Here is a 24,981-nt window from a genome sequence, read left to right on the forward strand (position 1 = left end):
AGAAGATAGCATAGAACATGCTTTCAGAAAGAAAAAGGTGAATGATGCTTGCACAGAAATACTGCTCAGATTTGAAGGGGGTGGGGGGGAATTATATACCTTATCTTTAGAACATTCTAATGACCTCAATTGGTTTCTCAAGCCATTACAGTATTTTGAAACTGATCAGAGGAATTATTACCATCTACATACAAACATTAAACACTTTCAATGGTTATATGGAAATAAAGCTGAGGAGAAGCACAGGCACTTACTGAAGATTTTTTTTTAGATTAGATTAGATAGTGTGGAAACAGGCCCTTCAGCCCAACAAGTCCACACCGACCTGCCGAAACGCAACCCACCCAGACCCATTCTCCTACTTTTACCCCTTCACCTAACACTATGGGCAATTTAGCATGGCCAATTCACCTCACCTGCACATCTTCGGACTGTGGGAGGAAACCCACGCAGACACAGGGACAATGTGCAAACTCCACACAGTCAGTCGCCTGAGGCGGGAATTGAACCCAGGTCTCTGGCGCTGAGAGGCAGCAGTGCTAACCACTGTGCCACCATGCCGCCCACTAGTTAGTCCCCAATGGCTTTTTAGATTACTTACAGTGTGGAAACAGGCTCTTTGGCCCAACAAGTCCACACCGACCCTCCGAACAGCAACTCACCCACACCCATTCCCCTACATTTACCCCTTCACCTAACACTATGGGCAATTCAACTAACCTGCACATTTTTGGACTGTGGGAGGAAACCCACGCACACATGGGGAGAAAGGCAACTGTCTGTGTGGAGTTGCACAGAGGTGGGAATTGAACCTGGGTCTCTGGTGCTGTGAGGCAGCAGTGCTAACCACTGTGCCACTGTGCAACTGTCAACTGTCAAACTAATCAAAACCAAAAACCAAAGAGCAGCATTGCTTTTTCTCCAAAGAATTATACAGCACCAAGATCCACTTTCAAGTACCAGGCTGTACCATGCCAAAAAAAAATCTTGCTTCAGATATTCAGGGAAAGGAGGAATGACAGTTTTACATTTCTCCAAATTTTCAATGTTCAACATTAAAAACTAAAAACACGCAACGGAAAATCCACATTTTGAAAATGATAAATGTAAAGACATCAATTTGCAATCTTTCTCATCCACCCTTTCACACACTTTAAAATTAGACAAGCAACTTCAATAAGTAAAACATGAAATAGTTTCCTATATTCCAATGAGATAAAATCAAGACATAAAGGTGAATAGCAAAGATCTTTTCGCTCAGGTAGGGCAGTTCAAAACTAGAGGGTATAATTTTAAGGTGAGAGGATAAAGATTTAAAAGGGGTGCCAAGGGGGCACTTTTTTTGACACATAGGATGGTTCATACATGGAATGAACTGCCAGAGGGAGTGGTAGATACAAGTACAAGTACACGGATGTAAAAGGTTTAGAGGGATACGAACCAAACTCAGGCAAATGGGACCCGTGTTGTTTGGGAAATGTGTCTGCATGGATGAGTTGGACTGAAGGGTCTGTTTCCATGCTGCATGACTCTATGACTCAAATCCTGAGAGTTTTAAAATGGTGCAAGAGTCGTTTTTGGTCTAACTTTTTTGACAAAAGATAGCTCCTCCAAACTTGCCTTGGAAGGCCATAACAAACAGGTACAGGAGTAGGCCATTTGGGCCTTTGAGCCTGCTCTGCCATTCAACAGGATGATTGCTGATCCAACATTCCTCATAGCCGCATTGAACCTAACCATCATTGGCCTCTTCCGTTGTCACAAAGAATCAGACTGCAATTTGGAGGAACACCACCTCATCTTCCACCTGGGCAGCCTAAGGCTGGAGGACTCAACACTGAGTTCACCAATTCCAAATAACCTCCCTTCCCCTGACTCCCTTCACAACCCCTAGCCCCTACCCCCCTACCAGATTTATTCTTCCCCTTGACCAACCAGGTCGCACCCTCTGCCGGTCTTCACCTATCCCCTTTTCACCACCCAGCCCCCACTACCCCCTTTATCTGCAGCTTCCCCAATTCTGAAGGGGGTTACACCCAAAACGTCAACTTCTCCACCTCCTGATCCTGCCTGTCTTGCTGTCTTTTTGTCTCTAACCATCCAGGACAAAACAGCCTACTTTATTGGCACCACATTCATAAGCATTCACTCCCTCCACCAATGTTTAATAGCAGTTTATACTATCTACCAGATGTACTTCAGAAATTCACTAAAGATCCTCCAACAGCAATTTCTAAACCCACAACCACGCCCATTTAAGAACAAGGACACCACCACTCACTATCCTGACTTGGAAATATGTGTCGCTGAGTCAAAATCCTGGAATTCCTTCCCCAATGGCATTGTGGGTCAATCCACAGCAGTCAGACTGCACTGGTTCAAGAAGGCAGCTCACCACTATCTTCCCAAGGGCAACTAGGGACAAGAAATAAGTGGCTGGCCATCCAGCGATACCCACATCCCATGAATGAATTTTTTAAATAATCTTAAGAACGCCACATTTCAGTGAGATTACCGGTCATTCTCCTAAATTCAAATTAATAGTCCTGACCTGTTCAGCCTTTGTTCATGATGCCTTCACATCAGGGATTACGCTTGTGAATCTGCTCTGAACTGCCTCTAATGAAACTATACCATTCCTTAAATAAGGGGACCAAAACTATTCACAGTTATCTAAATGTGGTCTCACCAGCACCTTGTACTGTTGCAGTAAAACTTCCCTATTCTTATACTCCAACCCCCTTGAAATAACAACCAACATTCCATGAGCCTTCCTGATTAACTGCTGCACCACTGCCTTGTGTTTTGTGCACAAGAACCGTAAGTCCCTTTGTGTTGCGGTTTTCTGCAGCTCTTGTCCATTTACATTATATTCTGTTCTTTATTCAGCTTCCAAAAATGAATGACTTTGCATTTTCCCACATTATACTCCATTTGCTAATTTTTTGCATATTTACTTAATCTACCTTAGTCTCTAGACTGTATTCCTCCCAAACTCCTTTTCCACCAATTTTAATGTTGCGTGCAAAATGGTTACAGTACGTTCACTCTGTCCTCCAAGTCATTAATATCTATTGTAAACAGTTAGGTCCCAACACTGACCTCTGAGCAATCCCCTTAATCCCATTCGCTGTTGCCAGTGAGCCAATTCTTGATCCATGAGCCCCCACATCATTTCCTCTGCCCTGAAGCTACCTTCTCCCCAGACATGCCCACCACCCCTCCCAATTTATCTCTCCACCCAGGAGGTTCCCTGCCTCCATTCCTGACAAAGGGTTTTTGCCCGAAACGTCGATTTTCTGCTCCTTGGATGCTGCCGGACCTGCTGTGCTTTTCCAGCACCACTCTAGTCTGGTTTCCAGTATCAGCAGCCCTCACTTTCACCTAATTCTCTATTCATGCCAATAAGTTACCTCTAACACCACTGGCTTTTATCTTATGACAAGCTTTTGTGAAATACTTTGTTGAATGCCTTCTGTAAGTCCAAATACAAAACTTGTACTGGTTCCCCTCTATCAATTCTGGCTGAGACTTGGTCAAAAAAATGAATAAATTAGTCAGACAATATTTCCCTTTCATGAAGCCAATTAGATTTTGATTTTCCAAATTTTTTGCTAAAACCTGCTTAATAATTGATTCCAATGCTTTTCAAACAATATGTTCAACTAATTTGCTTACAGTTACCCACTGTTTGCTTCTCTCCCCTTTAATGATTGGGGTAGCACATTAGCAGTTTTCCAACCCTCTGGTACTTCCCCAGAATCCAAAGATTTTTAAAAATTAAAACTAACGCATCCACTATCTCTTTGGTATTCCAGAATGCAAGCCATCAGGGCCAGGGGACATATCTGACTCTAGCCCTATTAATTTGTTTAATACTAACTTCTCTAGTATCGTATTTAATTCCTTCCCCATGTTCTTTAGTATTAATGAAATATTTGAAGTACCTTCAAACGTAAAAATGTAAGCGAAATATCTGTGCAACTCCTCTGCCATTTCCTTGTTCCCCAAACTATCTCCACAGATTCATTTTCTAAGAGTCCTGTGTTCATTTTGACCTCTCTCTTTCGAGAAACTCTTTTTGTCACCTTTTATATTCCTCGCCAGTTTGCCCTCATTTTGTTAGTCTTTATTATCTCTTTAGTCCTCCTTTGATGGAGTCTGAATTTCTCCCAATTTTCAGGGCTATCACTGACATCGGCCTCCTTACATGCTTTACTTTTTTAACTAAATACTCTCCTTGACTTCCTTAGTTAGCCATGGTGGCTTGTTTAACCCTCTCAGAATCTTTCCTCCTTACTACGATATATTTTTGCTGAGTTATGAATTATTCCCCACCCCTTTCCAAAATCTAGGTTTCAAACATTAGCCAGCTCTCTCTTCACAGATGTTGCCTTACCTGCTGCAATTTTCAGTATTTTTTATTGTTTTCAGTACAGATTCCAGCATCTGTAATAATTTGCTCCTGCTGGAATATCAACCATGTTAAACATGTTCACACTAATATGCAAATAACCTAGGTAACATTGCTGAGTTAAAACTGAAAAACAGCAGGACACGCACACATTCAGTTGGAATAGAAAAATTCTCAAACTTACCTGAACACAGCTATCAAAGGTGCATATATTGAATCACCATCATATACATACATATGGTCCCAGCTACATTCTGTGGCAAAGTGGTTAAATCGCAACCTTAATACAGCATTTGGACTATAAAAGAAAAAATAAATTTATTTCAAAAAAGTTCAACTTTGAATCCTTCAGCTTTTCAAAAGTAACAGTTACGACAGTGGTTAATTCAGCCTCAGAACCCCTCAAGCCAGCTGACTTCTTTACAATTGGTCTTAATAACTTCAATAGTTTATTTAACACATTTATCTCAATAATCTGTTCCATATCCCCTTCAGTTACACTACTTTTAACCTCTTCTGTAACACCTCCACCATTACTCTCAAGTATGAGGTGACCTTTTTATTCAAAGGGTTGCAACTTATATTATTCTTATACGCCTGCATTCCAAAACATCCTTTGCATCCATGTTACGTTGACTGAAAATCTTTCTTCACAATCATTTTTGTTTCACTTCTACATATTTCAATCTTTACTTATTTCACACACTGATATCTATATGCTGAAATAGCCAAAAGATCTTCAGAAATTTAGGAAAGTTTTGATTGGACCACTCCTCTGTCCAGAAGCAAACACCCCACAACTCAGCCTTTCATGTTTTCCAATTAACCTGTTCAGAGATACTACTACACACTTCTGAAGCAGTTGGGACTCAAAACTGGGTCCCCTGGCCCGGGATAGGGACAGCAACTCAGTCTTTTTCGTTTTTGATGTCCACAAGTGTTATCTCACACAACCAAATGAGTTTTCTCCCCACCCACCCACAGAGTTTCAAACTTAATAACTATCAGTACTAGATCACATGTGCTCAATTGATTAATTTACATGCAAAGTTCATTAAGGGCAATGCAATAACATGAAAGGTGAGGGAGGGAGGGAGGGGAGTAAATCAAAATTCAATTCAGCTTTAAAACAAAATCTGATGAACATCACTTCAACCAACTCTAGAGATAATCTGATCAAGTTTGGCTTTTGTGACACAGTGGTAGCATCATACTGTTCTGTATCTGTACAATCGTCTTTACTGTCCCATTCTGAACACCAACACCTTGATAACTTGCTATGATCTCTCCACCATAATTAGTTTGTCCAGTACTGGAATAGTTGTTATTTTGGCATGCAACTCTTATACCCATCATATTATTTCAGCCATTTGGTTTGAATCCAACACCTTGTTTTTAATTTTTTGTAATTATCTCTACACCTCAGTTAATCAGATTACAGTTCATCCTTTCACTTGCTATCAGCTATTGACATTTTACTCTCACTGTCTGACACTCGATCACTCGCAAAGATGTATTATTCAGCCTGTCGACACTCTACTCACACTATTTATATGATCTTTTGCTCTCTCTGCCTGTAAATTCTGTGCCGGGTCCTTCCCTTCACTTCACCTGACAAAGGAGCTGCACTCCGAAAGCTTATGATTTCAAAAAAGCTTGATGGATTATAACCTGTCGTGTGACTTCTGACCTAGCCTTTTATATAACATCTCAAACTCCATGAATTGATTGTCCATCTTACTCAATTTATTAAATAAGGCTCAGCAAGTCATTCCTTTTGTAAACTCTGCCCATTAAATCATATTAGAATTTCCAATTCTGCTTTAAATTTTCTGAAAATAAAAATTTTGGCCCTTCCTGGTAAGGTTAAAGGCAAAATCTAGCAGCATGACTTATTCATTAACAAAACAGCAATTCCCTTTTGCTTACATCACCTTCTCACCTGAAGAGATCAATGTTAATCTTCTATGTTTCATTCTGATATTTCTATATTGAATTAGGCTGTGAGAAACTTTGGGATTTATAGAAAGCACAACATAAATCTATGGTATAGTGTTAGTTTCTACCTTTTCTTTCTGGACCACTTAACTGTCCAGAAACCAATTCACACTGGGGAATAACTTAGTCCCTTCATATTTTTAAATTCAACATGTTCAGAGATATTATTACACACTTCTAGAGGAGGCGGGACTGAAGCTTGGACCTCCTGGCTCAAAGGTAGAGACTGTACCACAAGAGCCCCATTTTCACAGCTCAAATCTATAATCTTCTGATAAATAATGAACGACACTAAAGTTAGATGCATTAATCATTAGGCCATGCGACCAAGATATTAGTTTCAAGATTCAAAACCTAATGCTCTCAATCAACTCTGCAGCTATCTGCTCAGCCTTTAAAGGGACCCGCATTTCTAACTTTGACTTTCATCACCCTAAACTTAGCATATGCTTCTTTGCAGATCACGTTCTATTATAAAGAATTTGTGTCTCTTACACACCACTTATACTTCTGACCAAAATATACTTAACCTGAACACTGTCCATCACTTAGAGTCATAGAGATGTACAGCATGGAAACAGACCCTTCGATCCAACCCGTCCATGCCGACCAGATATCCCAACGCAATCTAGTCCCACCTGCCAGCATCCGGCCCACACCCTTCCAAACCCTTCCTATTCATATACCCATCCAAATGCCTCTTAAATGTTGCAATTGTACCAGCCTCCACCACTTCTTCTGGCAGTTCATTCCATACACGTACCACCCTCTGCGTGAAAAGGTTGCCCCTTAGGTCTCTTTTATATCTTTCTCCTCTCACCCTAAACCTATGTCCTCTAGTTCTGGACTCCCCGACCCCAGGGAAAAGACTTTGTCTATTTATCCTGTCCATGCCCCTCAATTTTGTAAACCTCTATAAAGGTCACCTCTCAGCCTCCAACGCTCCAGGGAAAACAGCCCCAGCCTGTTCAGCCTCTCCCTGTAGCTCAGATCCTCCAACCCTGGCAACATCCTTGTGAATCTTTTCTGAACCCTTTCAAGTTTCACAACATCTTTCCGATAGGAAAGAGACCAGAATTGCACGCAATATCCCAACAGTGGCCTAACCAATGTCCTGTACAGCCACAACATGACCTCCCAACTCCTGTACTCACTGCTGTGACCAATGAAGGAAAGCATACCAAATGCCTTCTTCACTATCCTATCTACCTGCAACTCCACTTTCAAGGAGCTATGAACCTGCACTCCAAGGTCTCTTTGTTCAGCAACACTCCCTAGGACCTTACCATTAAGTGTATAAGTCCTGCTAAGATTTGCTTTCCCAAAATGCAGCACCTCACATTTATCTGAATTAAACTCCATCTGTCACTTCTCAGCCCACTGGCCCACCTGGTCCAGGTGTAATCAGAGGTAACCCTCTTTGTTGTCCACTACACCTCCAATTTTGGTGTCATCTGCAAACTTACTAACTGTACCTCTTATGCTCGCATCCAAATCATGTTATTGTGGTATTTGATGGGGCATTTTATCAATCTATCCCTTTCAACTTGTTTCAGTGAACAAGTTTCTCTTCAAACACCACCCAATCTCTAATTTACATTCTGTCGCTCTTGTTAGGTTATATCGTCCATTTCCAATGGAGGGAGAAGGGCATTCTTCATTCCCTTCCAACATCACAAGCTTAAGAAAAATCCAACAAACAGATGTAAATAGACGAGAAATCAGTGCACTTTACCATATCTGCTACACAATTTAAATTCTATCAATTACTTCCAGCAAGGATCCTACTGCTTTAAAAAGCCAACAGTTGAGAACTTCACTCAAACAGTACATCCTTTATACACAAAGGCAAACTATTTTAGAAAGAGACCAACAATAAATAGTAAGTTAAACAGTACACAAGTTGCTACTGTAATCATCCATGAAAAGCTTCAAACAGTATTTTAAAAAGGTAACTAAATCCATTGGATCAAAATCAAGATTAATGTCTCTCAAACATCATTGATCTTAAACTATATGATGCAATTCAAAACAATTCCAGAAACTAGATATACTTACTATCCTTCAATTAACCACGTGCATTTAGTTTTATATTTATAATTTATTGGTCCATCTGTTAAATATCCTGATGGTTCAGTTAATCTGAAAAATATAATTGTAACATCATGGTTATAATGTGTTATCTAACAATTTCCCCAACACACCCTTCGCTACATGATTTTGACTTAGACAGTTATGTTGAACAAAGAATAACTACCCATTTAATTATGGTTCATCTTTGGAGCTATTTAAATGCATTCCTCCAGCTGTATTTCACAGCTGCAGTCACATTGATAAAATACATAATTTGTAAGATGCGAGAATGTATTTTCATGTCACTGAATAGTAAGGTAAACTTACGCAGTGATTAATGAATGAAACCAACCTGGGAATAGACTTCTCCAGCATCTGCTGTTCTCATGTCATCTAAGATAAGTACAATGAACATTTGTTGACAACAAATTTCAGTAAAATTATATTGCTCAGTTTTTGTATTGCAGAATAACTCATGTTCAATGCTAACACGTGGAACAGCTACAAATTTAAAACCCACTGTCACCATCAAATATTCACACCAGAAATGGAATGAGTCAGATGCCAAGAAAATCTGACAGACTCCAAACAATGTCCCTCAACACTTGCATGTAATACTTCCACAACACCATTGAAACATTTCATTTTTAAAGTCCCCGTGTCCTTGTGAAATTCTTCCAGATAAGTAGGTTTTGCACCAATTTTCCACTGAACTCTTTTATATTTGGAACTGTCCACCCAAAGCAAATGTACACCTTTTCAAATCTTTATTTTTGAGAAATATTCTTCGGCCACGAGCTCAGACGCACATGCAGGTTTCCTCCTGATCCCTCTGACCCACACAACCCAATCCTTCAGATAACCCAAGACCACCCTCCTCAATGACTTTATGCAAATGGCAGAATGAAGTACCCTAGGAACAATGGACTAACTGAATGGAGTGCCATGTTGGTAATTTGGTGCCTGGGAGTGCAGTATTTTGTTTTCTCTCTAATGCTGCAATTTGAAAAAGTGTTGTTTTTTTCACCTTCAAGTGGGAGACTGTAACTTCTTGTTACTTTACCTAACTAGAAACTAGGTTTGCAAAGTGATCAATTAAGTAAGTACGATTGCAGTGGTGTGGCAGAATAGGTACAATGTCATAACAACATGTGAAAGCTCGATTTGCTGCCCCCAACAGTTGCAATAACTGTTAAGTGAACTATGGCTGACATTCACTGAAGACCAGCCCCAGTGATGCACATATATTTTAATAACAAATTTTAAATGCCTTTGGGAAGGGTTTACATCAAGGTCACGCTTTCCCATACTTGTGCACTTCATAAAGGAAGATAATACAAGGAATTGAAATTGTCACAAAGTTACGTTCACCAAGCAAATAGGATAGTTCCTCTGTACACTGCCAGAATAACATCAGCTAATAGAAAATAGAATATTACTGCACAGTACAGAGCCTTTGACCCTCGATATTGCGCTGATTTGTGGAACGAATCTGAAGCTCATCTATCCTACACTATATCATTTAATCCATATGTTTATCCAATGACCATTTAAATACCCTTAAAGTTGACAAGTCGACTATTGTTGCAGGCAGGGCATGCCTCTACTACATTCCATGCCCCTACTACTCTCTGAATAAAGAAACAACCTCTGACATGTGTCTTATCACCCTTCAATTTAAAGCAATGCCCTCTCATGCTAACCATCACCATCTGAGGAAAAAGGCTCTCAATGTCCACCCTATCTAACCCTCTGATTATCTTAAATGTCTCAATTAAGTCACCTCTCAACCTTATTCTCTCTAATGAAAACAGCCTCAGGTCCCTCAACCTTTCCTCATAAGACCATCCCTCCATATCAGGCAACATCCTCGTAAATCTCCTCTAAACCCTTTCCAAAGCTTCTGCATCCTTCCTATAATGCAGTGACTAGAACAGTACAGAATACTCCAAATGTGGCTGTACCAGAGTTTTGTACCGCTGCAGTATGACCACATGGCACCAAAACTCAAACCCTCTACAAATAAAAGCTAGCACACGGCATGTCTTCTTAACAACTCTATCAGGAGAAAGTGAGGTCTGCAGATGCTGGAGATCAAAGTTGAAACTTTATTGCTGGAACAGCACAGCAGGTCAGGCAGCATCCAGGGAACAGGAGATTCAACGTTTCGGGCACAGGCCCTTCTTCAGGAATGAGCAGAGAGTGTTCAGCAGGAGAAGATAAAAGGTAGGGAGGAGGGACTTGGAGGAGGGGGGTTGGAAATGTGATAGGTGGAAAGAGGTCAAGGTGAGGGTGATAGGTCGGAGTAGGATGGAGGCGGAGAGGTCAAGAAGAAGACTGCAGGTCAGGAAGGCGGTGCCGGGCTGGAGGGATCCGGCTGAGACAAGGTGGGGGGAGGGGGGGGATGAAGAAACTGGTGAAGTCCAAGTTCATCCCCTGCGGTTGGAGGGTTCCCAGTCGGAAGATAAGACGCTCCTCCTCCGACTGTCGGGTTGTTGTGGTTTGGCGGTGGATGAGTCCAATGACCTGCATATCCTCGGTGGAGTGGGAGGGGGAGTTGAAATGCTATGCTACAGGTTGGTTGGGTTGGTTCGTCCGGGTGGCTCTCTGAATCGCTCCGCAAGTAGGCGGCCTGTCTCCCCAATATAGAGGAGGCCACACCGGCTGCAGCGGATGCAGTAGATGATGTGGGTGGAGGTGCAGGTGAATCTGTGGCGGATATGGAAGTTTCCTTTGGGGCCTTGGAGAGAAGTGAGGGGGGAGGTGTGGGCGCAAGTGTTGCACCTCCTGCGGTTGCAAGGGAAGGTGCCGGGAGTGGAGGTTGGGTCGGTGGGGGGTGTGGATCTGACAAGGGAGTCGCGGAGGGAGTGGTTTCTACGGAAAGCTGATAGGGGAGGGGAGGGAAATATATCCTTGGTGCTGGGGTCTGTTTGGAGGTGGCGGAAGTGACGGCGGATGATGCGCTGTACATGGAGATTGGTGGGGTGGTAGGTGAGGACCAGTGGGGTTCTGTCCTGGTGGCGGTTGGAGGGGCGGGGCTCAAGGGCGGAGGAGCGGGAAGTGGAGGAGATGCGGTGGAGGGCACCGTCGACCACGTCGGGGGGGAAATTGCGGTCCTTGAAGAAGGAGGCCATCTGTGTTGTACGTATTTTGAACTGGTCCTCCTGGGAGCAGATGCGGTGGAGACGAAGGAATTGGGAGAATGGGATGGCGTTTTTACAGGGGGCAGGATGGGAGGAGGTGTAGTCTAGGTAGCTGTGGGAGTCGGTTGGTTTGTAGTAGATGTCCGTGTTGATTCGGTCGCCTGAGATAGAAACAGAAAGGTCTAGGAAGGGGAGGGAGGAGTCCGAGACTGTCCAGGTGAATTTGAGGTTGGGGTGGAAGGTGTTCGTGTAGTGGATGAACTGTTCAACCTCCTCGTGGGAGCATGAGGTAGCGCCGATACAGTCATCAATGTAGCGAAGGAAAAGATGGGGGGTAGGGCCAGTGTAGTTGCGGAAGATGGATTGTTCCACATACCCTACGAAGAGGCAGGCATAGCTGGGGCCCATGCGGGTGCCCATGGCTACCTTTCTGTTTCTATCTCAGGCGACCGAATCAACACGGACATCTACTACAAACCAACCGACTCCCACAGCTACCTGGACTACACTTCCTCCCATCCTGCCCCCTGTAAAAACGCCATCCCATTCTCCCAATTCCTTCGTCTCCGCCGCATCTGCTCCCAAGAGGACCAGTTCAAAATACGTACAACACAGATGGCCTCCTTCTTCAAGGACCGCAATTTCCCCCCCGACGTGGTCGACGGTGCCCTCCACCGCATCTCCTCCACTTCCCGCTCCTCCGCCCTTGAGCCCGCCCCTCCAACCGCCACCAGGACAGAACCCCACTGGTCCTCACCTACCACCCCACCAATCTCCATGTACAGCGCATCATCCGCCGTCACTTCCGCCACCTCCAAACAGACCCCAGCACCAAGGATATATTTCCCTCCCCTCCCCTATCAGCTTTCCGTAGAGACCACTCCCTCCGCGACTCCCTTGTCAGATCCACACCCCCCACCGACCCAACCTCCACTCCCGGCACCTTCCCTTGCAACCGCAGGAGGTGCAACACTTGCGCCCACACCTCCCCCCTCACTTCTCTCCAAGGCCCCAAAGGAAACTTCCATATCCGCCACAGATTCACCTGCACCTCCACCCACATCATCTACTGCATCCGCTGCAGCCGGTGTGGCCTCCTCTATATTGGGGAGACAGGCCGCCTACTTGCGGAGCGATTCAGAGAGCCACCCGGACGAACCAACCCAACCAACCTGTAGCACAGCATTTCAACTCCCCCTCCCACTCCACCAAGGATATGCAGGTCATTGGACTCATCCACCGCCAAACCACAACAACCCGACGGTCGGAGGAGGAGCGTCTTATCTTCCGACTGGGAACCCTCCAACCACAGGGGATGAACTTGGACTTCACCAGTTTCTTCATCCCCCCTCCCCCCACCTTGTCTCAGCCGGATCCCTCCAGCCCGGCACCGCCTTCCTGACCTGCAGTCTTCTTCTTGACCTCTCAGCCTCCATCCTACTCCGACCTATCACCCTCACCTTGACCTCTTTCCACCTATCACATTTCCAACCCCCCTCCTCCAAGTCCCTCCTCCCTACCTTTTATCTTCTCCTGCTGAACACTCTCTGCTCATTCCTGAAGAAGGGCCTGTGCCCGAAACGTCAAATCTCCTGTCCCCTGGATGCTGCCTGACCTGCTGTGCTGTTCCAGCAATAAAGTTTCAACTAACAACTCTATCAACCTAGGTGACAACTTTCAGGGATGTACATAGACACTGAGATCCCTCTGCTCATCTACACTACCAAGAATCTTACCATTAGCCTAGTACTCTGCACTCCTGTTACTTCTTCCAAAGTGAATCACCTCATACCTTTCCGCATTAAACTTCATTTGCTACCTCTCAGCCCAACTGTGCAGTTTATCTATGTCCCTCTGTAACATGCAACATCCTTCACCACTATCCACAATTCCACCAACCTTAGTGTCATCCGCAAATTTACTAACTTATCCTTCTATGCCCTCATCCAGGTCATTGATAAAAATGACAAACAGCAGTGGCCCCAAAACAGATCCTTGTGATACACCACTAGTAACTGACCCCCAGGATGAACATTTCCCATCAACCACCACCCTGTCTTCTTTTGGCTAGTCAATTTCTGATCCATACCACTAAATCACCCTCAATCCCATGCCTCCATGTTTTGTGCAATAGCCTTGTATGGGGAAACTTACTGAAGTGCCTTACTGAAATCCATACACACCTCATCAACCGCTTTACTCTCATCCCTCTGATTGGTCACCTTATCAAGGAATTCAATAAGGTTTATGAGGTATGACCTACTCTTTATAAAACCATGTTGACTATCTCTAATCAACTTATTCTTTTCTAGATGATTATAACTGCTGTCTCTTATAACCTTTTCCAAAAAACTTTACCCACAACCAAAGGCTCACTTGTCTATAATTACCAAGGTTGTCTCTATTCCCCTTATTGAACAAGGGGACAACAGTTGCTATTCTTCAGTCTTCTGGCACTATTCCTGTTGACATTGACAACAAAGATCAAAGCCAAAGGCTCTGCAATCTGCTCCCTGGCTTCCCAGAGAATCCTGGGATAAATCCCAACCAGCCCAGGGGACTTATCTATTTTCACACTTTCCAGAATTGCTAACACCTCCTCCTTGTGAACCTCAATGTAGTAGCCTGTATCTCAGTATTCTTCTCGACATCGTCAGTATTCACACTGGAAAAAGACAAAAAAATTTCATTTAGTGCTTCTCCTATCGCCTCAGACTCCACGCACAACTTCCCATTACTGTCCTTGATTGGCCCGAATCTTGCTCTAGTCATTCTTTTATTCCTGATGTACTGATAGAAAGCTTTAGGATCAAGGAAAACCTTATCTGCCAACGACTTCTCATGTCCCCTCCTAGCTCTTTTTAGCTCTCTTTAAGGTTTTTCCTGGCTAACCTATAACTCTCAAGCACCCTAACTGGGCCTTCATGTCTCATCCTAATATAAGCCTTCTTCTTCCTCTTGAAGAGAGATTCAACTTCTTTAGTAAAGCACGGCTCCCTCGCTGATAGGTACATACTTATCAAGGACACGCACTAGAATAAGCTCCACATTTCAATTGTGCCCATCCCATGCACTTTCCTTCCCCATCCTATGCATCCTAATTGCATCATAACTGCCTTTCGTCCAGCTATAACCCTTGCCCTGCAATATATATCTATCCCTTTCCATCGCTAAAGTAAACATAACTGGTGATAGTGACCACAATTCAAAGTGTTCACCAACCTCCAAATCTAACAAGTGGCCGGGTTCATTACCCAGTACCAAATTCAATGTGGCCTCGTCCCTGTTGGCTTATCTGCACACTGTATTCGACAGACAGGCCACCTACTTGCGGAACGTTTCAGAGAACACCTCTGGGACACCCGGACCAATCAACCCAACCACCCCATGGCTCAACATTTCAACTCCCCCTCCCACTTCACCAAGGACATGCAGATCCTTGGACTCCTCCATCGCCAGACCACAGCAACACGACGGCTGGAGGAAGAGCGCCTCACCTTCTGCCTAGGAACCCTCCAACCACAAGGGATGAACTCAGATTTCTCCAGTTTCCTCATTTCCCCTCCCCCCACCTTGTCTCAGTCCCAACCCTCGAACTCAGCACCACCTTCCTAACCTGCAATCTTCTTCCTGACCTCTCCATCCCCCCCCACCCCCACTCCGGCCTATCACCCTCCCCCACTCCGGCCTATCACCCTCACCTTAACCACCTTCCACCTATCGCATTTCCAACACCCCTCCCCCAAGTCCCTCCTCTCTACCTTTTATCTTAGCCTGACTGGCACACTCTCCTCATTCCTGAAGAAGGGCTCATGCCCGAAACGTCGATTCTCCTGCTCCTTGGATGCTGCCTGACCTGCTGCTCTTTTCCAGCAATACATTATCAGCTCTGTCAGGAAATCCTTCTGCACACATTGAACAAAAACTGATGCATCTAAAGTACTCAAACTATGGTATTTCCAGTCAAAACTTGGAAAGTTAAAAAGACCCCATAACAACTACCCTGTTACTCTCGCTCCCTTCCAGAATCATCTTTGCTATCCTTTCCTCTACATCTCTAGAACTATTTGGAGGCCTATAGAAAACTCCCAACAGTTTGCTTGTTTCTAACCTCAGCCCATAATACCTCAGTAGATGAGTCCTCAAATGTCCTTTCTGCCTCTGTAATACTATCCTTGACTAACAATGCCACACCTCCCCCTCTTTTAGCATCTTCTCTGTCCTTACTGAAACATTTAAATCCCGGAACTTGCAGCAACCATTCCTGTCCCTGCTCTATCCAAATCTCCAAAACGGCCACAACATCAAAGTCCCAGGTGCCAACCCACGCTGCACGTTCATCATCTCATTCCGAATGCTCCTGGCATTGAAGTAGACATTTCAAACCACCTTCCTGCTTGCCAGTGCACGCTTGCGACCTTGAAACCTTATTTCTGACCTCATTCTCGACCTCTTGTACACTGGAGCTACAATTTAGGTTCCCATCACCCCGCTGAATTAGTTTAAATCTTCTTGAAGAGCATTAGCAAATATAATCCCCCAGGATATTGGTACTCTGCTGGTTCAGATGTTGACCATCCTGTTTGTAGAGGTCCCACCTACCCCAGAATGAGCCCCAATTATCCAGGTATTCAAAACCTTCCCTCCTGCACTATCCCTGTAGCAATGTGTTCAACTCTTCTCTCCCCCTCTCCATGTTCCTTGCCTCACTAGCACATGGCATGAATAACAAACCAGAGATGACAACTCTGTTGGTTCTAGCTCTAAGCTTCCACCCTAGCTCCCTGAATTTCTGCTTTAAATCCCCATCCCTTTTCCTATCTATGTTTTTAGTGCCTATGTGGACTACTACTTGGGGCTGCTCCCCCTCAAGGATCCTGAAAACACAGGCTGAGATAACACAAACCCTGGCATCTGGGAGGCAACACACCAACCGTGTATCTCTCTAGTTCCCACAGAACCTCCTATCTGTCCCCTAACAATAGAGTCCACAATGACTAATGCTCTGCTCATCTATAGCTCCACCCTTCCCTTCTGAGCATCAGGGACAGACTCTATGCCAAAGACCTGTATCCCATGGTTTATCCCTGGTACGTTTCTCCCCGGCATCCACCCCCCCCAACAGCATCCAAAACAATATACTTGTTATTGAGGGGAAAGGGCACAGGGGTTCCCTGCACTGTGTGCCGGTTCCCTTTCCGTCACCTGACTGTAACTGATCTGCCATTTTCTCATATCTAACATGTGACTAACTCCCTGTAACTCCTCTCAGTAACCCCCTCCGCCTCCCGAATGATCTGAAGTTCATCCAGCTTCAGTTCTCTAAAGCGGTTTTCGAGGAACTGGAGTTGGGTGCACTTCCTGCTGATTTCATCTGCAGGGACACTAATGGTAACCCTTGCCTCCCACATTCTGCAGGAGGAACATTCAACTGCCCTAACCTCCATTCCACTATTCTAAATTCCCAAAGACACTATTGAAAAATCAAAAAAGACAAAAAGAAAAGCCTTACCAATCTGGCGCACAGAACTTTTGTTTTTGGTTATAATGTATGTACAGCTCCCCATCGCAAAATAACCTTCCTATCATGAAATATCTCCCATGTTAAAAAATGCAACTTTTAGCATCCAAAGCTTGCTATGAGACTTATGATTGGATTCCCTACAGTGTGGAAACAGGCCCTTCACCCACACAAGTCTACACCAACCCTCTAAAGAGTAACGCACCCAGATCCATTTCCCTCTGACCAGTGCACCTAACGCTACGGGCAATTTAAAATGGCCAATTCATCTGGCCTGCACATCATTGGATTGTGGGAGGAAACCGGAGCACCCAGAGGAAACCCACGTAGACATGGAGAGAATGTGCAAACTCCACACAGATAGTTCACCCAAGGCTGGAATCGAACCTGGGTCCCTGGCACTGTAAGGCAGCAGTGCTAACCACCATGCCGCCCTAAGCAACATTTAAAATATAGCTTCAAAGACAGGTTATTTGGGGGTGGGGCAAAAGACAGAAGGCAAATAACATCAGCCTCTTCAGAAAACCTACCTGAACAGAGGACCACTGCAAAAGAATTAATTTCTTCTTCTTGCCCATGATAACTTTCATTTGCTATTTCCTTTTGTGATTGAGAATTCCTCTCACCATAATGAATCCACTATGATAAATCATTTTAAAAAGGTAATTTAACACTGATGAGATCAACAAAATGAAGACCTTGGATATCATTGTTCTTTTCAAGTAACCTCTCTTTTTCCCTTTGGTGAGAATGTGTATACGGAATAAGCGGGCAGGGAAAGAGTTAAGTTTTGAGTTTTGTGAAACAAGACGCTCAGCTGAGCATGACTCAGATCAGATAAGAACTTACAGTTAACAATGGGATGCTGGAGGCAAGGGCAATGGGCTAACAAGGTGGAAAAGCATTCATTACGTAGAGCCATTTAACAAGATGATGTAACATTCACTATGTGGGGTCAGTTTAACAAGATGAAAAGTATTCATTATGTGGTGAAGTCAGTTATTCATTGTGGAACAGCAGATGGCTTAATGTTTACTACTGACAATTGCTAATTGTAACAGTCATCCAATAAATATGTATGTTGCCTTATCTGTATGCTCCTCTCTGTAAAATTACTATATAGCTCTTTGAGAAACTGTTGCTCCAGAGAAGACCGTGAACTCATGTCTCTGTGCACATGGGCAATCTTTTTTTTCTCTCTCTCTCGGGCCCGGAAGAAAGATAAAAATAGAGGTAAAACCATACTGTATCTGAGCGTTTTGCATCAACTGATGGGGGAAATAAAACGGGATGACAGCCTGACCTGCTGTGCTTTTTCCACACTCTCGACTCTAATCTCCAGCATCTGCAGCCCTCATGTTTGCCTCCATTGGATTTGGCCTGTTTTTCGTACATAGATCAGTATTGCTGCTGTACTGCAGTAGCTTATTTACAGACACAGCGAGTTCTGGAGAACAAGTGTTCATTAATATTGCCTGAATGCTGTCAGGTCCCATATCCTTAAGTATTCAATAACTTCAGTTATTTCTCGGTATCAGCCAGGCAAGTGGAGAATATTACATCACACTCCTGATTTGTTTTATAGATGGCAGACAGGTTTTTGGCGAGTAAGGGAGAGAGTTACTTGCTGCAGAATTCCTAGTTTCTGATCTGCTCAGGTAGCCATAGTATTTATATCACTAATCCAGTTCAGTTTCTTAACAGAGGTAATACCCAGGATATCAAGTGTGAGAAATTCAACAATGGCAATGCTTCGGAATGTCAAGCAGCATATGGATAGATCCAGGTGTGATGGGATGCTGGGAACCTAAGGAGGAGGCAAAAATGGATGATCCACTTGACACTTCGGCTGAAGATTAATGCCTTGTCTTCGGCACTGATTTGCTAGGCTCCTACCTCTTTGAGCATGGGATATTTGTGGATCTTTCACCTTCAGCAAGTTGTTCAATGGTCTACAATCATTCAGGACTGAATAGATATGATCCATTGGTTTTGGGATTGCTTAAGCCTGGATACCACATACTCCATCCACTGTCCAACATACAAGTAGCTGTGTGTTGTAGACTCACCAGAGCGATGTCTTATTCTTTTGTCTTGTGCTGTCCCTGGAAAGCCTTCCTGCATTGAACCAGGGCTTATCTTTCATGTTGACGGTAGTGATAGAATGGTGAATATGCCTGGCCATGAAGTTACAGATTGTGGGTGAATTCTGTTGTTGCTGATGGTCCACAATATCCATGGATGCCCAGGTCTGCATGGCTAAATCTGTTCTAAGTCCATTCCATTTACCATGGTGGAGGACACCTTCAATGTGACATCTCCAAAAAAGAAGTTGCGCAGTGGGTCACTCCAAACAATACTGTCCTGGACAGATACATCTGTGACAAGTTGATTGGCATGGACAAGACTAAATAGAATTTGTTCCATGTTAGTTCCCTCATCATTAACTGCTAGACTAGTTCTAGGACCAGTTTAGTCAGTAAGAGTAATGTAAAGCCACTCTTTGTGGTGGACATTGAAGGCCACGACACTCACTACGTTTTGCATCTTTTCCACCATTAGTGCTTCATTCAAGCATTGTACAACATGGAGGAGTATTGATATAGTACAAGTGACAATTAGCAGGAAATTTCTTGTCCACGTTTAATCCAATGTCATGAGGTTTCACTGGGTTTCGAGTCAACGTTGAGGACTCAAGACAATTCCTTCTCAACTGTATACTACTGTGCTGCCACTTCTAGTGGTTATAACCTGACCCATTAGCAGTGATGATGATCTCTGGGACATAGATAATGTCGGGCTGTTGCTTGGGAATCTGAGCCCTCCCATTTTAGCACAAGCCCACTTAGATGTCCATAAGTAGTTAACATGGTTATGTCTACCATTTGCTGTTTCTGATGCATAGTGGATGTCAGGTGAACCATCTGGTTTCACTCATTCATTAGAATTCGTAGCAGATGTAAATAAGTGGTTGCAATGCCATTTCAAAGGGTAGTTAACAGTCAACCACCTTGTTGTAAGTCTGGAGTCACATGTCTGTCAGACCAGGTAAGGATGTCAGTTTTTCCTCCCTAATTAAGTGAAATTAGGGTCACAAAATGGATTTTTACAACAACAGTGGTCATTAGTTTTTAATTCTACATTTTATTCAGTTCAAACGTTCACCATCTGTCATGTCCCCAAAAACATTATCCTGGGATTCTGTATTGCTAGTGACATTAACACTACACCATTACCTCCCCCTATTCGAAGACAAGGAAGCCAAAGCAAGACCTCGCTAATGAAATAGGCCATGAAGTTAGAACAGCCACTACTGATTGAAATATTGTTCATGAATCATGTTAAATATAAGCAACATGCAGTAACGCCTATTAATGGAATGTAGAACCAAGGCACTGGGAGAACAGAAATATTAAAATCAATTTCATTTTTTTTTGGCTCACAGAATCTCTGAATAATCAGATTTTTAAGACAAATGTTGGATATTCTTTCATCATGTTTTGTAGAACGTTTGTTGTTGCTCAGTATCTTTAAATGTTGTGCAGTAACGAGTGCCCTGGATATTATCACTACACAAATTTATCATATTTTATTCACAATTGAAATAGAAACTACAATAAAATTCATATTATCCATCAGGCACTGGGATTGGGTGGTGCCAGTGAATCATATGTTGCAGCTTGACTCATTGTAGCTTGTGATACTGGTAGAACTGAAATGAAAGCACATCCTGATGTATACTGACACCTGCAGACAGAGTCTCTCCAATATTGTCTCTTCTGACTGCAAACGAATAGAAAAATACTTCAACCTTCAGACAGTTGTTTTAGAATCACTTCAGACTGACAACCTTGTTTCTTCAAATAAGAAAGGCTTTACATGATTAGGTGTGGTGTACTTTTTTGCAAGGAGTATGAACATTAACAACAGGAACAGACTTTGTTTATTTCTTCAGATTTATTTCAAAATCTGTATTAAGCCAAGGAAGACAAGCTGGTTCATCATTTCTTTCAATCTACCCCAGCAAGAAACAAAAATGACTTTGCTGAAAAGGGGCACCTAATGTCACATGAAGGCCTTTCAGGTTTGTAAACTGTTATTGACTATTAACACAGTAAAAGTCAATGATACATACTTCCAAGATGTAATATTTTCTTCCAAATGTATCCAGTTTTAAAAAAAGAATAAATTTTACTGCTACCTATTTTTCTAATCAACCTGTTCAGAGAGGTTATTATACACCTCCAAAGCAATGGGGACTTGAACCTGGGCCTCCCAGTCCAGGGGTAAGGACACTATCTCTGTTCCATACGATGGCCACTAAAGTTAGATTTTACGGCTAAGCTGTTTTCTGTCCAGCTGCCCAACATTGATAAACAGAACAAAATGTATTTACTGTGAAATTCGACTTCCAAAGCATTTCTGAATCTGTCCAATTTCTTCTCTTTTTCTTTAGTAATATCCAATACAAATTGTTGATCATGTGTTAATAACCACAATAGTTTTAGCCAGCTTTGTGTCTGACCATTTTATCAACAAGTGCACGAAAGATTGTCATGTACATACGATTGTAATGTTTTTAAAAAATTAACCTGTTCCAATGTGTTATAACATACCTGTGGAGCAAATGGGACTTCAACCCAGGCCTCCTGATCATGAGAATAAGAGTACAACCACTTCACCACATGCATATGATTCATCTTTAGTTAGCAGTTACTTTTGCTGTAGATATTTTCTAATCAACCTGTTCAGAGGTGTTATCACATTATTACAACTTCCAGACCGGTGGGGACTTGAACCCAGATCTCCTGTTCAAAGGGTGGGACACTACCACTGCACCACAAGACCCCCTCATGCATATGATTATTTTACAATCAACCTGTTCAAAGACATTATGACATACCGCTGGAGCAGGTGAGACTTGAACTCAGGCCATTCGGCTCAGAGACAGATACTACCACTGCACCACAGATTATATAATATACTTCATTTTTTTCTTGGGCTACTAACCAGCACCAGTAATCGCTCATGTAGTCAATTTAATATCTCCAAGCAAAACCCATTATGGGCAATGCAAACCATCTAAAGTCAGGGGGAAGTAGGGACATATGCATATGATAGATGAGTAAGAGAATTGAAATCAGATCTAACAGTATAAATTACTATTTTAATTTATGATCTGGAATGCAACTGCCATACCTAGATTTCTAATCAACCAGAATAACGAACATAATGCACAGCACAAAGCTACCATATTTCTTGAGATTGCCAAGCATGTTTTCACTTATGATAAGCAAAAGCACAACTCATAACATCACATTTACCACAGACAGTTATCCATATTAGATAACACTGTATTAACCATTTGCTATTTTCATTAGATACCAATTACAAATTATGCAACTCCAAACCCATCAAATATGTGAACTGTTTCAGGCATTTCAACTGGATAACACACTGTTTCAGCTGTTTAAAAAGTTCAACTCAAAACAATTCCTTCTTCTGTGGCACTTGGCTTTAAATTAAGAAAGCAACAAGTCAAGACAATAACAGACTGAATAGAAGCTGTTCCACTCAAATATCAAACCCCATCCCAATAACCTCTAATCCTACCATGGCTTTGAGAATTCTTATGGCCTTTTACACATTTGAGAGTTTGCATCATATACACCAGATAATGGTCAGTCATGATAACCAAAATGTCACAACCTCACAAATGGATAAGGTCACCACTTCATTATCCAGAAAGCCACGATCTAACTCATATTACCTTATAATGGGGGGGCAACGTTTCTTGTTATATATAATGAACTATATATATTATATCGTTCACATTATATATTAATGATCTGGATGAAGGGACTGGGGGCATTCTAGCGAAGTTTGCCGATGATACGAAGTTAGGTGGACAGGCAGGTAGTACTGAGGAAGTGGGGAGGCTGCAGAAGGATCTAGACAGTTTGGGAGAGTGGTCCAGGAAATAGCTGATGGAATTCAATGTGAGCAAATGCGAGGCCTTGCACTTTGGAAAAAAGAATAAAAGCATGGACTACTTTCTAAACGATGAGAAAATTCGTAAAGCCAAAGTACAGAGGGATCTGGGAGTGCTTGTTGAAGATTCTCTAAAGGTAAACATGCAGGTTGAATCCGTGATTAAGAAAGCGAATGCAATGTTGTCAATTATCTCAAGAGGGTTGGAATATAAAAGCACCGTTGTGCTACTGAGACTTTATAAAGCTCTGGTTAGGCCCCATTTGGAGTACTGTGTCCAGTTTTGGTCCCCACACCTCAGGAAGGACATACTGGCACTGGAGCATGTCCAGCAGAGATTCACACAGATGATCCCTGGAATGGTAGGTCTAACATACGAGGAACGGCTGAGGATCCTGGGATTGTATTCATTGGAGTTTAGAAGATTAATAGAAACTTACAAGATAATACATGGCTTGGAAAGAGTGGACGCTAGAAAATTGTGTCCGTTACGTGAGGAGACTAAGACCCGTAGACACAGCCTTAGAATTAGAGGGGGTAAATTCAGAACAGAAATGCGGAGACATTTCTTCAGCCAGAGAGTGGTGGGCCTGTGGAATTCATTGCCGCGGGATGCAGTGGAGACCTGGACGCTAAACGTCTTCAAGGCAGAGATTGCTAAATTCTTGATGTCACAAGGAATAAAGGGCTACCTAGAGAATGCGGGTAAGTGGAGTTGAAATGCCCATCAGCCATGATTGAATGGCGGAGTGGACTCGATGGGCCGAATGGCCTTACTTCCGCTCCTATGTCTTATGGTCTTTCTCAAATTTGCATATATTAAAGACAAATGCCGCCACTGTGCAGTGGCTACAAGATTGATGTCTTCTATTAACTGGAGAGATACAGCAAACAAATCCAGAACTCCCTAGAAGATAAAGAAAAAAACTGTGCTTTTGACAGAATTATCGACCAGTGAGCCTGACATCGGTGGTGGGCAAGTTGTTGGAGGGAGTTCTGAGGAACAGGATGTACATGTATTTGGAAAGGCAAGGACTGATTAGGGATAGTCAACATGGCTTTGCATGTGGGAAATCATGTCTCGCAAACTTGATTGTTACTTCTTCAAAAAACTCAAAGAGGATTGATGAGCACAGAGCAGTAAATGTGATTTATATGCACTTCAGTAAAGCGTTCGACAAGGTTCCCCATGGAAGGCTGGTTAGCAAGGTTAGATTGCATGGAATACAGGGAGAACTAGCCATTTGGATACAGAACTGGCTCAATGGTAGAAGGTGGAAGTAGGATCGTAGGACACAATTTATATCAAAAGATCAGTGTCATACACTGATGTGATATATTGAACCAACAACAATCTAGGTTTATTCAATATATCGCATCAGTGGATGACACTATGACCTTTTGCTGTGTCCTATGATCCTACTTCACCAGCTACCTGACAAAGGAGCTGAGCTCCGAAAGCTTGTACTTTCAAATAAATCTGTTGGACTATAACCTGGTGTCATGTGATTTTTAGTCCAGTCCAACATCGGCACCTTCACACCAAAGTCATGGGCTCTGAAGCCCATGTGTCAATATTGAGGGATCCTAGAGCAAATCCCTCCTCATTGTTCAACATTGTACTGCCACCTCTACTGGGTCGATCTTACTGTGGGACAGGATATACCCCAGGGATGGGTGCTGTTATATAGGACAGCGTGTGCAAAATACAAGTCCAAGGCGATACAGGAATAAATGATTTGGATGCAACTGTAAAAGGGCACGATCAAGAAATTTGCAGACAACACAAAAATTAGCCACGTGATTGATAACAAGGAGAATCATTGTAGCTGCAAGAGATC

At 43.0% G+C, this 24,981-nt stretch overlaps 1 protein-coding gene across 1 annotated transcript in view; it reads right to left on the minus strand.

Moving 5' to 3' along the window:
• atrnl1b (attractin like 1b) overlaps positions 1–24,981 on the minus strand; it is a 947,890-nt gene that overhangs the window by 916,527 nt on the left and 6,382 nt on the right. The window contains exons 2-3 of the mRNA XM_043712811.2: positions 8,471–8,554; positions 4,599–4,712 (exon numbers count right to left, since the gene is read on the minus strand). Of these exons, the coding sequence (XP_043568746.1) occupies positions 4,599–4,712; positions 8,471–8,554 (198 nt within the window). The remainder of the gene's footprint in view (positions 1–4,598; positions 4,713–8,470; positions 8,555–24,981) is intronic.

The sequence above is a fragment of the Chiloscyllium plagiosum genome, unplaced genomic scaffold, assembly GCF_037043375.1.
Source record: "Chiloscyllium plagiosum isolate Xiang-an unplaced genomic scaffold, Cpla_swu_hap1 HiC_scaffold_22, whole genome shotgun sequence".
In the NCBI taxonomy this organism is placed as follows: domain Eukaryota; kingdom Metazoa; phylum Chordata; class Chondrichthyes; order Orectolobiformes; family Hemiscylliidae; genus Chiloscyllium; species Chiloscyllium plagiosum.